The sequence below is a fragment of the Hyaena hyaena genome, unplaced genomic scaffold (genome assembly GCF_003009895.1).
Source record: "Hyaena hyaena isolate Hyena2069 unplaced genomic scaffold, ASM300989v1 scaffold_632, whole genome shotgun sequence".
Lineage (NCBI taxonomy): Eukaryota > Metazoa > Chordata > Mammalia > Carnivora > Hyaenidae > Hyaena > Hyaena hyaena.
Genome location: NW_024081263.1, coordinates 518,215 through 530,322, shown reverse-complemented (window position 1 = coordinate 530,322; position 12,108 = coordinate 518,215). Strand labels below are relative to the sequence as shown.

Sequence of the window (12,108 nt, the reverse complement as noted above, 5' to 3'; positions counted from 1 at the left end):
GCGTGAGCAGGGGAGGGTCAGAGAGAGAGGGAGACACAGACTCTGAAACAGGCTCCAGGCTCTGGGCTGGCAGTCAGCACAGAGCCCGACGCGGGGCTCGAACCCACGAACCGCGAGATCATGACCCAAGCGAAAGTCGGACGCTCAACCGACTAAGCCACCCAGGCGCCCCTGTTTAGTCTCTTTAAAAAAAAAAAAAAAAAAAAAAAAAGTTTAGTACTTAGCAGCTTTTAAGTGATATTAAAAGGAAAGCGAAACTAAAACTCAACTTTGGTATAAAAGCCGGTCGACAAGCAGCAAAGCACCACCAGACCCAACCATGGCTCAGGTAAGCTCCTGGGAACTTTCTATGTGTGGCTCTGCAATAGGAGGGACCCCCTCCTATAAAGGTCTCAGTCTGGCCTTGGGCACAGTTAACCCCAGACCTCAGAAGGCGTTTATGGAAAACTATGTGTTGTTTAAAAGTCCCTTGCCCTGCAGGACTGAGGGCTTGGGGCTGAGTGAGGCTCCTGTCTGGCCCCTGGGCGTCCATAGAAGGAGCCGTGGGTGGGTGAGGGCTTTGCAGCCAGGTGTGCAGGCGGAGGGGGACCCGGGACTTGGGGAGTGATTGGGTCCCCACCCTGGCAGCGTCCGAGCTCAGTACCGGCTCAGGTCTATCCTTCCTTCTCTCTCGGGCATTTGTCCTGAGTTTCAGCTGACTCTGGGTCTCCCGTCCTGTCAGCCCTGATGCCCAGATTCACACAAGTCCCAGGCAGGGGTAGGCGGGGCTGGGTGATGTGCAGCTGAAGGTGAACAAGTCGAGCTCGGGAAATGAGGCAGTTCTCAGAAGGAGAGACGTGCATTCCACAGGGCAGTCCACGCCGCACCACCTGACCCTTATCGTCGCCAACGCAAAATCCTGGCTCCGTTGCCTGGGCAACTATCTCCTTATTCAGGGCGGGCCCCAGTGCACACTTTATCTGCCACCAGCTATTATGGACAGTTTCTGGGCCCTACCTTATTTAGATATTTAATCTCAGAGTGAAAATTCCCCTTTTGATTCCTACGTAGTGGCCATCCCTGGGCCTGCCCCGGCTGGGAGAGGGGAGTGGCTGAGAGGGGGTCTGGCCACACTGGTCCTCCAGCCCCTCTTCCACGTAGATTTCCTCGGCCCCCATGCCAAGCCAGGCCCTTCGTGGGATCTTGGAGGTGAAAGAGAGAGGGGCAGCATAGAGGATCCTGCCCTGACAGAGCTCAAAGCCCAGGGGGACGTGCAGACACACCTGGGAAATCCCAGCAAGACATGATCTGTGCAGAGGGAGGTGGACGTCCTGGGGACTCAGAGAGTGGCAGCTGAACCAAGCTGGGGCCGAGAGGGGTGTCTGGTGTGGGGGAGAAGAGGAAGATAGGGGTGGGGGAGGGGATTGGAGGCAGAGGCCACCAGATGTGCAGGGAAGCAGAGACACGGGCCAGCTCTGTGGCAAGAGGGAGGGCAAGCTATTCGGTCACCCTGAGGGGCGGGGAGCAGAGGGCAAACAGGGTTGAAGAGGGGCTGGTGGGGAAGGCCTGGGAGCTGCTGCCCAAAGGGTGTGCTCTGTGCCCTGAGGCCACATGTGCCCTTTGGGAAGGTCTCACTGGGTCTTGGGGAGACTGGGTGTGGGGTAAGCAGGGGGTGATCAAGAGGCTGTGTGGGTCACAGAGGCAGGGACAGGGCTGCCCTGAGCTAATTCAGGGGGTGGGAGTTGGACGAGGAGGTGAATTCAGGAGAAACTTCTAGAATTTGCATTGACTGGACCTTGGGACTGGACACAGGTGCTGGGGGCGTGGCGTGGGGGTGGAGGGAAGGGGTGTGAGAGGGGTTGGGGGACTTAGGATGGCCCTCTTTTGAGGTTGGGAAACCTGGGATGAAGGGTTAGAGTGCCGATGTCATTCCGGATATCAGGAGCATAGAAGGAAGGGACTAGATGTCGGGGAGCAGGGACAGAGGCAGTCTAGAGGCTTTCGGATCAGGGCCACTGGCTGGCTTGGTCAGAAGAGCACGCGACTCGATCTCGGGGTCATAAGTTTGAGCCCGAAGTTGTGTGTAGAGATTACTTAAAATAAATAAATTAAATTAAAAAAAAAAGAAAGGAGGCTGTGAGGATCTCAGAGGCAGGGGGACAGGGCTGCCCTGAACCAAGTCAGAGGGTGGGAGATGGACGAGGAAGTGAATTCAGGAGAAGCTCCCAGGGTCAGCATTGATGTTGAATATTGGCAAGAAAGAGAAAGAGAGTGAAAGAAAATTGACCCCGGGTCTCTGATCGTATGACCTGGAATGAGAGATAGAGGCTTGTCATTTGCTAAGATCAAGGCACAGAAAGGGAGACAAACTGAAAAATTCTCAACTCAGAAGTTGTGGCACCCAGGGTGCGGGTGGGGGTGGGGGGAGTGTGGGATGTTAAGGGGCAGGAAAGAGGCCTGGAAGGGGAGGAAGGCGGGGCCAAATCAGGGGGAGAAGAGGCAGCTTGGTGCTCCCAGCTGAGTGTTCTTGGGCAAGGCCCTCTCTCTCTCAGATTCCTCAGTTTCCCACCTGAGCAATGGGCTGATGCTTCCCTCCTTGGGGGCCACCGTGAGGGTTGCAGTCAGTGCCTGCTGTGTGCATATGCTGTAGCCCCCGCGGTGATGGAAGCTGGGTGGCCCCACAATAGCCTCCTAGAAGGCTCCGGTCCCTTAGGATGCTGTCAGTTCGGGTCTCCCGGGTTGTCGTCCTTAAGGGTAGGTGCCCTGAGAATGAGGGGACAGAGTCTGAGGAGCAGATGCCTGGTGTGGCCATGGATTATCAGAGCCACGGTGATGCGACAAGGACTTGAGGGCAGAGAAGCTCATGACTTCCCTCCCTGACATTGCTAGGGAGGGTGTGGACCTCCCAGCCTCTGTGAAGGGGTTTTGTTTGGTTTTCTGTTTGTTTGTTTTAATGATATTTTAATATTTCTTTTATTTTATTTATTTTGAGAGAGAGAGAGAGAGTGCGCTCAGACACAAACAGGGAAGGGACAGAGAGAGAGGGAGACAATCCCAAGCAGGCTTCGTGCTCAGCACGGAACCTGACATGGGGCTCGATCCCACGACCCTGGGGTCATGACTTGGGCTGAAATCAAGAGTCAACACTCAGCCCACTGAGCCACCTCAGTAAAGGAGCTTTACATGCAGGTTGTCACATCCACACTCTCAGGAGCACGTGCACAATGCCCCTGCACCTGTGCGTTCATGTCCTCGGTGTGGGCATGAGCATACCCAACACTAATCTACAAACCCAACATATATAACCCCCACAGAGACGCCATATACACAGAACATACCACACACGTGCATGGCGTGCATGCACACGCGTGTGCTCACGCACCCCCATACACTGCGTGCACACTCGTAAAAAATAATACACACACACTGAATAAATCTCCACTCTCCCAGTCCACAAAGTCTTTTTTTCCTAGCTTCCAGCCCCCCGTTGTGGGGACCCTCTAAACGAGACAGGCTAAGGACCCCATACAGGCTAGGACTTCTTTCCCATTCCAGACTCTGACCAGGTGATGAGCATCAACAAGGGGCTGGGGGGTCCCCAGGCCAAGCTACAGCATCCCAGCTGGGCTCTCTACTGTTGCCTAGAAAGCTGCCTGCCCCATCTTGGGTTTTTCTGTTGCAGCCTTATGGAAAACCTAAGCCTGGAGACCTGATTGAGATTCCCCGCGGTATCTATTCACACTGGGCAATCTATGTGGGAGATGGTTATGTAGTCCATCTGACTGATCCAGGTAAGGACTGTTCGATATAATTTTCAAAATATTTGTTAACATAATGAGAACACTAGGGGAGCCAGGGTGGCTCGGTCGGTTAAGCATACGACTTCAGCCCAGGTCAGGATCTCACGTTTTGTGGGTTTGAGCCCTGCGTCGGGCCCTGTGCTGACCGCTCAGAGCCTGGAGCCTGCTTCGGATTCTGTGTCACCCTCTCTCTGCCCCTCCCCCACTCACACTCTGTCTCTCTTACAAAAATAAATTATTTTTAAAAATTCAGGGGAAAAAAACCACAATGAGAACAACCGGAGAAAAGAGCTGAGCAAAGGGAACCTGAGTTCTTTCTTCCTCAGCAGCACTTGAATATCCCCATCCTGTTTGAGCAATCAAGGGGGGTCCCATGGGTCTGGGAACAGAGAAGGCAAGCAGAATGCATGTTCCAAGGACTGGGAGGGGGTGAGGAGCCTCTGATTGCGGGGGTCCAGCTCATGGGTCAGCGGTGGTCATATCCTCTGGATGACCTTGCCCAACACCAATATTGGTTGTAAAATGGAACTCATTACCTTGAAAGTTAAAAAGGAGAGTATTAAGTAATATCTGAAAAGTCACACAGTGTGATACTAAAATGAACTTGATCTTTTTCAGAAATCTGCAAGTGCACAAAGATAAATAAAATAAGTGTTTGACTATCGTTGTTCATGATGGCAAAGTTTTGAACCACCTAAATGCTCAATAATAGGGGCTTGGTCAGATAGAGGCTATATATTCATGTAATGGGATATGATGACATTGGCATAAGTGGTCATGACATTCACTGTCTTGAAAAAATATCCACAGCTGGTTAAGTAAAAGATAACAAAACCTGTGACCCTCCAATCACATTTGTGAAAAGACACACACCGAAACCTCAGTGGTGTACTTCCCTGACTTCCCTGGGCCTTCTTCCTCGCCCCGCCCCTTCTCTCTCCCTGCCTTGCCTTCCCCAGTGGCTCCCCATGACGTGTCTCCCATTCCAGATAACCTCAGCAGGGCCAGCTCCTCCGCCATCTTCCCTATTCGGGGCAGCAAGGCCGTGGTGCGACTGGAGCGCCTGCAGGACCTGGTGGGGAGATGCTCCTATAGGATCAACAACTACTTAGACCACAAGTACAAACCACTGCCCGTGGAGAAGATCATCCGTTCTGCAAAGGAGAAGATTGGTGAGACGATGGAGTACAATCCTGTGGACAAGAACTGTGAGCATTTTGTCACCAAGCTGAGATACGGTGTGTCCTGCAGCAAGCAGGTAAGACCCTCTTCCGGGCGATCCCTCTCCCCCTGGAGGTCTGCTTAGTGGGTGGGGGTGACCAAGCTGGGTGGCCAGAGGAGAGAATCACCGTGACCCACTGGCTGGGAGTCGGGCCATGTGAGCTCAAACCTTGGATCAGTTTCTGGTCCACTGAGGGTCTTTGGACAGGTCACTGTCTCTGGTCCTCAGTTTCCCCATGTATAGGAGGAGTTAGATGGATGACCTCTGGAGGCTTGCCAGTCTGACCTTGTAGGATCCTTTGTCTCTAAAGGTGGATCTTGACGCCCCCCACAGGTTGTCAGGAAGAGTCTGGGCCAACCCAGCACCACAACCGATCTCCTAAAAAGAGCACACAGGCAGGAAATAGGCTCAAGGTCACGGGCCTATGGAATAGCTCAAGGATTTGTCTGTGTAAGATCTGGGGCACAGCGTCCACCCCCACCTCTTCAGTCTTCCGATTTGTTGTCCCAAAACACAGAGCGGATAAGTGGCAGAGACAGTATTTGAACCCTGGCTGTCTTCTAGAGTCTATGCTCCCTACCACCGTACAACAGCCCAAAGCCTCCTCTCTCCCCACCCCGAGTCAGGAACAAATGTCCTCACCCAGCAAGCTCACACGAAGGGATCCCATCCGCCCATCCCACCAGGTGTCAGGACAATCCCCACCACGCCCACCACGAAGAAGTGTTCACAACCGCCCGTCTCTCGGGGCCCCTGTGACTCAGCCCACATCTTCCCGGGTTGGCCAGCTCAGAGGGCAGGAGGGTGAGGGGCCTCCAGTCCCTTGGAAGAGAGGGAGAACTGGCCTGCACTTGCCGTAGATGCTGAATATGACTTATTCACTTTCAGGCAGAAAATGTCATGCTGAAAGGAGGAATATCCCTGGCATTCGGGATTCTAGGTGCTATTGGTTTAGCGTTCATGATGCCGCGACCCCAAAGACGTTGACAGCCAGAAGGAATCTCAAATCCTGCAGCTGCAAAGACTGGTGAAGACTCCCCACGGCTCCTCTCTCTACTGGACCCTCAACCTCTGGCAACCTGTCGTTCTGTCTCTCTTTCCCTCTCTCTCTCTCTGGCTGAAGGATGAGCTAATTGTGCCAAGACCAACGAATCAGTAAATGTATCTTCAGGAAGGACTTCCACTATATTTTTGCAGATCTCTGAACCAGAAAGGAAGGAAGGAACATTAATTCGACACCTGTTGGGTTCTCCCAGCAATTTCTAGCTGAGTGGCCTTGAGCAAAGCCCTGGACTCCCAGAGCCTCAGTGCCTCCTTCTCTGGGATGGGGGTAAGGATTACATAAAGTGATGTGGAGAAGACCACTCCTGATACTTGGTAACCAGCAGGTAGTCAACGGGGTGTCTACATCATTCCGTGTAGACTCGCTGTTGCTGTCATGAGACGGCATTCATTTTACTGTCGGGGTGTGAAGGGTGCCCCAACAACTCAGTTATATCCCAGTGTAGCCACGCCATCTGGTGCATAAACGCTTCCCAACATCTTCCCAAGTACCTCCTTCATTCAGCCTTCCTTTTAGTTTTCTTCCAACTCCAATGCCTACTCGTCACCCACCCGCGACTACCAGATGGGTGTATATTAACTTTCCATGCTGACATTGCCATGGCTCCAGCTGCCCCTGGGTTGAATGATGAAAATTAGCCACCTCAATTTTTAGAGCAGTGAAACTACTCTGAACGAGACCATAATGATGGGTACACATCGCTACACATTTATCCAGACCCATAGAATGGGCAATGCCAAGAGTGAACCCAAAGGTAAAGTGTGGACTTTGAGGGATTGCAATGTGTCAATGTTCGTTAACTGTAACAAAAATAGACTCTCTGGGGAGGGATGTTGTTGGTGGGAGAGCCTATGCATGGGGAGAGCAAGGGGTGTATGGGAAATCTCTGTACCTTCTTCTCAATCCTGCTGTGAATCTAAGAAGGCTCTAAAAAAATAAAATCTTTAAAAAAAAAAATTAGCCGGGGCGCCTGGGTGGCTTAGTCGGTTAAGCGTCTGACTTTTGCTTAGGTCATGATCTCGCGGTTTGTGGGTTCGAGCCCCGCGTCGGGCTCTGTGCTGACAGCCAGCTCAGAGCCTGAAGCCTGTTTCAGAGTCTGTATCTCCCTCTCTCTCTGACCCTCCCCTGTTCACGCTGTCTCTCTCTATCCTAGAAATAAATAAAAAATATTAAAAAAAAAAAAAGAAAAAAAAATTAGCCAACTCTGAGCACCCCTCCATTCCTTCCCGGCAAGCCCTCAGTGTGGTCTCAGAAGCACTGAGTCTTGCGTTTTCTTGTTTCCTCGGCCAGCCAGTAACCCTACTGAATGGGCCTCTCCAGGGTGGTCACCGCAGCCTCTACCCCTCTGGCTTGAGGATTAAGGGATTAAGGATGTCACCCTCCCCTGGGCTGTGCCCTTCAAGCACGTGAAAGCTGATGGGTTCCTTAATTCCCCAGCACAACCAAGACCAGGCTGGAGCTAATCACAAGACACCGCCCCCCCCCACCCCCCCGCCGCCCCGTAAAGTCAAGGCTGTCAGAAGGTTGAAGGTTCACGAACGAAGAGTAGCTCGCAGTTGCTACTACCAAAGGGGGCTCTGCTCAGACTGCCAGGCTGGACTATCTGCCTCCATGTGACGGTTCCAGAAGGGTCCATGCCTGCCACACTCTGGTCAGAGGGCCCTGCTGCCCTGTACAGAGTCTGGGCCCAAATGGAAGGCAGAGAGAGAGGCAGAGGCTTCCTTACTTCTTGGTGTCTAAGACTCACCTCCCTGAACTTCACTTCCTGTCAGGATCAATTGCTGCAGTATTTGGACAGTGGAAGTATCCAGGCCCTTCCAGGGTGTGCTTGGCCTACAAGACCAAGTCATATCCCCGTTATTAGTCTCAGGTGTCCATGTACCTGCCCTTTACGGTGATTGTCACCTTGGGGATTGGACACTGATCCATGTGGTTCCTTTACTAATATCCTTCCCTCTCTCTGAGCTGCAGGGACCCCCCCCCCCCAAGGGGTAGGGCTGTCTGAGCTTGCTACAGTGGGACCCCAGCACTCATCACAATGTCTGGGGTACTGCGGGTGCTCAGTGACAAGCTGTTTACTTCATAAGTTCATGGCCACATAGGAAAATACAATTATTATTCTCTGCAATTGTGAGAAAACCTTTGATAGGAAAAAAAGGTGCAGCCCTCAATGTAAGGTGTGATGCCCACATGAAGTGTGTCAAGTCGCCAGCTGGTTGGATGTACACGAGAGCCATCCTCCAGGGGAATGACCCTGTGCTGCTGGGGGTGAGGGGACAGGTGCTTGGGGGAGCTACTTGCTGGGGTGACGGCAGTGCCAAGAGCACTGAGTGACCCTTGGCTGTGCCTCTGCTGTGGAGAAAGACCATTGTCCCATCTCATGGCTGGGAACGCTGTCTCCCATCATCTCTCTGCAGGTTTGGGGGAGTCCCCCCAACCCCAGTCTGTTTCTGTCTGCCTATCCTGGTACCTGGAATTTGCCACCGTGAATTCAGGTTGTTGTTGTTGTTGTTGTTTTTAATTTTTTTATTTCTGAAAGAGAGAGAGACAGCGTAAGCAGGGGAGGGTCAGAGAGAGAGGGAGACACAGAATCTGAAACAGACTCCAGGCTCTGAGCTAGCTGTCAGCACAGAGCCTGACGTGCGGCTTGAACCCACAAACTGTGAGATCATGACCTGAGCCGAAGTCGGCTGCCCAACCGACTGAGCCACCCAGGTGCCCCCCGTGAATTCAGTTTTTAGCCTTTGCCCTCCCAGACAACATTCACATTCAATCTCTTTTGAAGCCGTTGGTATCTTAGTAAAAAAGTAGTTCTGTGGCATCTTTCAGCTCTCCGGAAGGACCTGGAAGAATCAGGACTTAAGGTAAGTCTTGGTGTAAGAGTGTATGTGAGGGTGTGTAGCCTGGAGCCTGGGTTGTTGTAGGGGGGTGGGGGATGTTCTTTAAAAGAAACAGACAGGGTGGGGAGGCAGTAGGGAGTCGGGAAAGAGGGATGCTGAAGAGGGAGGGGGAGACTTGAAGACAAGCTTCCCAGTTTCCCAGGGAAGGCCTCATGCTACAGGGCAGGAGCTTCTGGAAGGCAAGGGAATCAGAAGGCTCTGTGGCGGCCCTCCGGGAGACTCTGGTCGGGAGAGGAGCCAGGAGGCCAGAGTTGTGAAGATCCCAACGGGCCTTTCCTCTCGGCCAGACCCCCAGGGCAAATGTTGGCCCTCAGACTGCAATCTTTACACCTTCTCTGTTTGCTTCCTCTCTGGGCAGCTCTAGAGGGCCTCCTTCCTTACGACCTTTCCAGAAAAGGGCGGTGCTCAGCCCCTATGCACATTCTCCAGCCGCCTGGAAAGCAAAAGAGATAGAGGCTAGTTTCCCCTCCCCACCCCCGCCCTGCAAGAAGTCTCCAGGAGTTTTTAATGAGGAAACTGCAGCCCAGGGCCACTAGGCTGGCATCCTGGCTGAAAGAGTGGGCTGTGTGAACTGTCTTCACTTCTGATGACCAGTTATTTGCCAAACTAGTGCACTGAGCACTGGAACTGGCCAGAATACTTCGCCCCGCCCTGCCCGTGGCAGGAGCGCAGCGTGAAAGCCTGGCACAGCCCGGAGCCTGGTTTCTGGTTGCCTGATGCTGGCTATGCAGGCAGCAGGACCCCGCCTTCAGTGAGCCTTCCATGCAAAATGTGGGCACAGCACCTGACAGACACAGGGTGGCGTGTTCATTCTGCTTCCGGAGCAGCCTGGATGAAGGGCTCTGTGCCTCCTCAGTGAACGCGTGTTTAATAAATACTTAGGTGTGTGATGCGTCTGAGATTTGCTTTCGTCATAACCCAGGGGTGAGGCCTGGGGAAGTGGCTAACAAGAAGGCGGTCAAACGTTCCCATGGTTACCATTATTTACCAATGGAAACCCAAAGAACCGTGCAAGAGAGCGACAGCTCAGCTGATCTGCCAGCGTGGGGGACAGGCTCTGGCTCACAGAACTGGTTCTGCGCCCACAGGAGGCCCCTCACCACTGGCCACCCTTCCTCTTCACGTGGTATACCCTCTGCACAGACAGGGGGTCTGGCCAGGTGGGGCTAGAGGGACAGACCCTTTCGCTTCTCTCTCAGTGCTCCTGATGCTGAAATGGACATCTGAGACGTGAAAAAAATCACAATAGTAAGTAAGGGGCACCTGGGTAGCTCAGCCGGTTAAGTGGAGGACTCTTGATTCAGCTCAGGTCATGATCTCACGGTTTGTGGGTTCAAGCCCGGCATTGGGCTCTGCTCTGACAGTGCGGAGCATACTTGGGATTTTCTCTCTCCCTCTCTCTCTCTGCCCTCCCCCACTCTCTAAATAAATAAATATTTAAATGAATGAATGAATGAATGAGGTGGAATCAAATATTTTATTTTTCAAATAGTACTGAAAGGTTGGGTATCAGATCTTATAAGAGATGTGAGTTCCAGCCTGTAATTCCAGTCAACGAATGTCCCCTGGGTAAACACCCAGGCTCCCAGCAGGGGGCGGAGACTGGCACTGACTCCTTCCCCTCCCCCTGTTGCTAACCACCTCCGGCAAATCCCTCCCAGGTCAATTTACTGTTTGAGCTTTGAGCTGGGTGGCCCCGCCCCATCGGGCAGAGCTGATTGGCCTAATGAGATCACCTGACCCAGCGGCAGCCAATCAGTAGGCTGAGCCAGGCGGGGCGCAGAGCCCACCGCACTCTCTTGGGAACAGGTTGTGGGTCGCAGGCCGAGGTGGGCGGAAGTGGAGCGAGGGTGGTGGGAGGTGAGGAGCCGCAGGACAGGTGTGGGGTCAGAGGAGGGGTTTGGGGTCAGACATTGGGGGTGGGGAGGTTGCTGCTCGACAAGCCCAAGTGGAGAGGAAGCAGGAGCGCTGGCGGTGTGGAAGCCACAAGGCAGAGGGAAGGATGTGGAGAGCGCAGAGAGTGGTATTAATCGTTCCCGGAAGGGAGAGGAGCCAGGAGTAACATTATCGGGGAGCCTTCCCTCGCTGACGACACATTCATGGCCGAGAGTCTTGGACACAGTTCCGGCTGCTGGGGCCCCAGGCAGTGGTCTCCCCTTCCCCTCGTATGTGCCCACACCATAAAAAAGAACACAGGCCTCCAAGAGCTGTGAACGGCCAGGATGCAACGCAGTGTAGCCAGAGTCTGTCTCGGGCTGCTCAGCCTCCTGAACGACCTACCACAGACCAGCAGACTTCAACACGAACATTTACATCTCATGGTTCCGGATGCTGAACAATTCAAGAGAGAGGAGCTGGCTGGTCTGAAACCTTGCTCAAAACCTCCTTGGTTTGCCAACGGCCGCCTTCCTGCCGTGTCCTCACATTGGAAGAGTGAAAAGAACTCTGAGAAGTTCTCTCTTCTTAGAAGGATGCTAAATCCATTAATGGGGGACCCCACCCCCATGACTGCATCTAATCCTGATCACTTCCCCAAGGCCCACCTCCAAATACAGCACATTGGGGGTCAGGCCTTCAACATGAATTGTAGGGGAACACAGCCATGCAATCCACAACAGAGCCAACTATCTTTCAAAGAAGTTAAACGAGGCTACATTTCCCCAAATAAAGTCTTCCTGTGCTTTTATTTAGCTTTGCTTCAACAAGCCTAAATGGTCGCAAAACAGAATAAAATCAAGAAACCAAGCTCCATGTCTGCCGGTCAAGCAACGTGTCACTGGACGCCATCAGGACAGTTCCATTCAGTTTATTGCTTTTTCCGCTTGCTTCCGGCCCGCAGAATCCTCGTGAAGACCATGGCAGCCGGGAGAGCCACTGGTATGGTCTTGACCACATCGGAGATCTGCAACAGAAGAGAAAAGGGGTCACGCTGAATATCAGGGGTCTGACCCCGGAAACACACACCCAGAACCTGCATCAGAGGAAAGCCCCATCTGGCATTTGTCTTCTGTAATGAAGCCACAGAGGGGACAAATGTCGGCCGGGAAGGGGGAATTCCAAGATGGCCGGCCAATCAAGAAATGAGCCTTGCAGGTATTGACAGCAGAATAAAGCCCCAAGCGGTGGCCGTGGAAAGACAGAATG

The 12,108-nt window shown here is 53.0% G+C and overlaps 1 protein-coding gene and 1 long non-coding RNA gene across 4 annotated transcripts; one reads left to right on the top strand and one right to left on the bottom strand.

Moving 5' to 3' along the window:
• The first annotated feature begins 293 nt into the window (after positions 1-293).
• On the top strand, positions 294-6,941 carry LOC120249206 (phospholipase A and acyltransferase 4-like). Of its 2 annotated transcripts, XM_039257711.1 has the most exons (5): positions 294-328; positions 3,662-3,770; positions 4,769-5,037; positions 5,335-5,451; positions 5,890-6,941. In XM_039257711.1, the coding sequence occupies exons 1-5, from the start codon at positions 320-322 to the stop codon at positions 5,986-5,988; spliced, it is 603 nt and encodes a 200-aa protein (XP_039113642.1). In that variant the 5' UTR covers positions 294-319; the 3' UTR covers positions 5,989-6,941. The 2 variants fall into 2 exon arrangements, with proteins under 2 accessions (XP_039113642.1, XP_039113643.1); XM_039257712.1 differs by lacking the exon at positions 5,335-5,451.
• Positions 6,942-8,410: 1,469 nt separating this feature from the next.
• LOC120249215 lies at positions 8,411-9,887 on the bottom strand. Of its 2 annotated transcripts, XR_005532800.1 has the most exons (4): positions 9,749-9,887; positions 9,295-9,397; positions 8,832-8,907; positions 8,411-8,596 (listed from the first exon to the last, which is right to left on the bottom strand). It is a non-coding gene; the product is annotated as an uncharacterized LOC120249215 (long non-coding RNA). The 2 variants fall into 2 exon arrangements; XR_005532801.1 differs by lacking the exon at positions 8,411-8,596 and having other exon boundaries at positions 8,832-9,397.
• Between the last annotated feature and the right edge of the window lie 2,221 nt (positions 9,888-12,108).

Bases quoted from the DNA above. Each gene is read 5' to 3' on its own strand.
- LOC120249206 (XM_039257711.1), top strand. The intron at 3,771-4,768 runs GTAAGGACTGTT...CTCCCATTCCAG, and splicing joins AGTCCATCTGACTGATCCAG to ATAACCTCAGCAGGGCCAGC. The intron at 5,452-5,889 runs GTAAGATCTGGG...ATTCACTTTCAG, and splicing joins TAGCTCAAGGATTTGTCTGT to GCAGAAAATGTCATGCTGAA.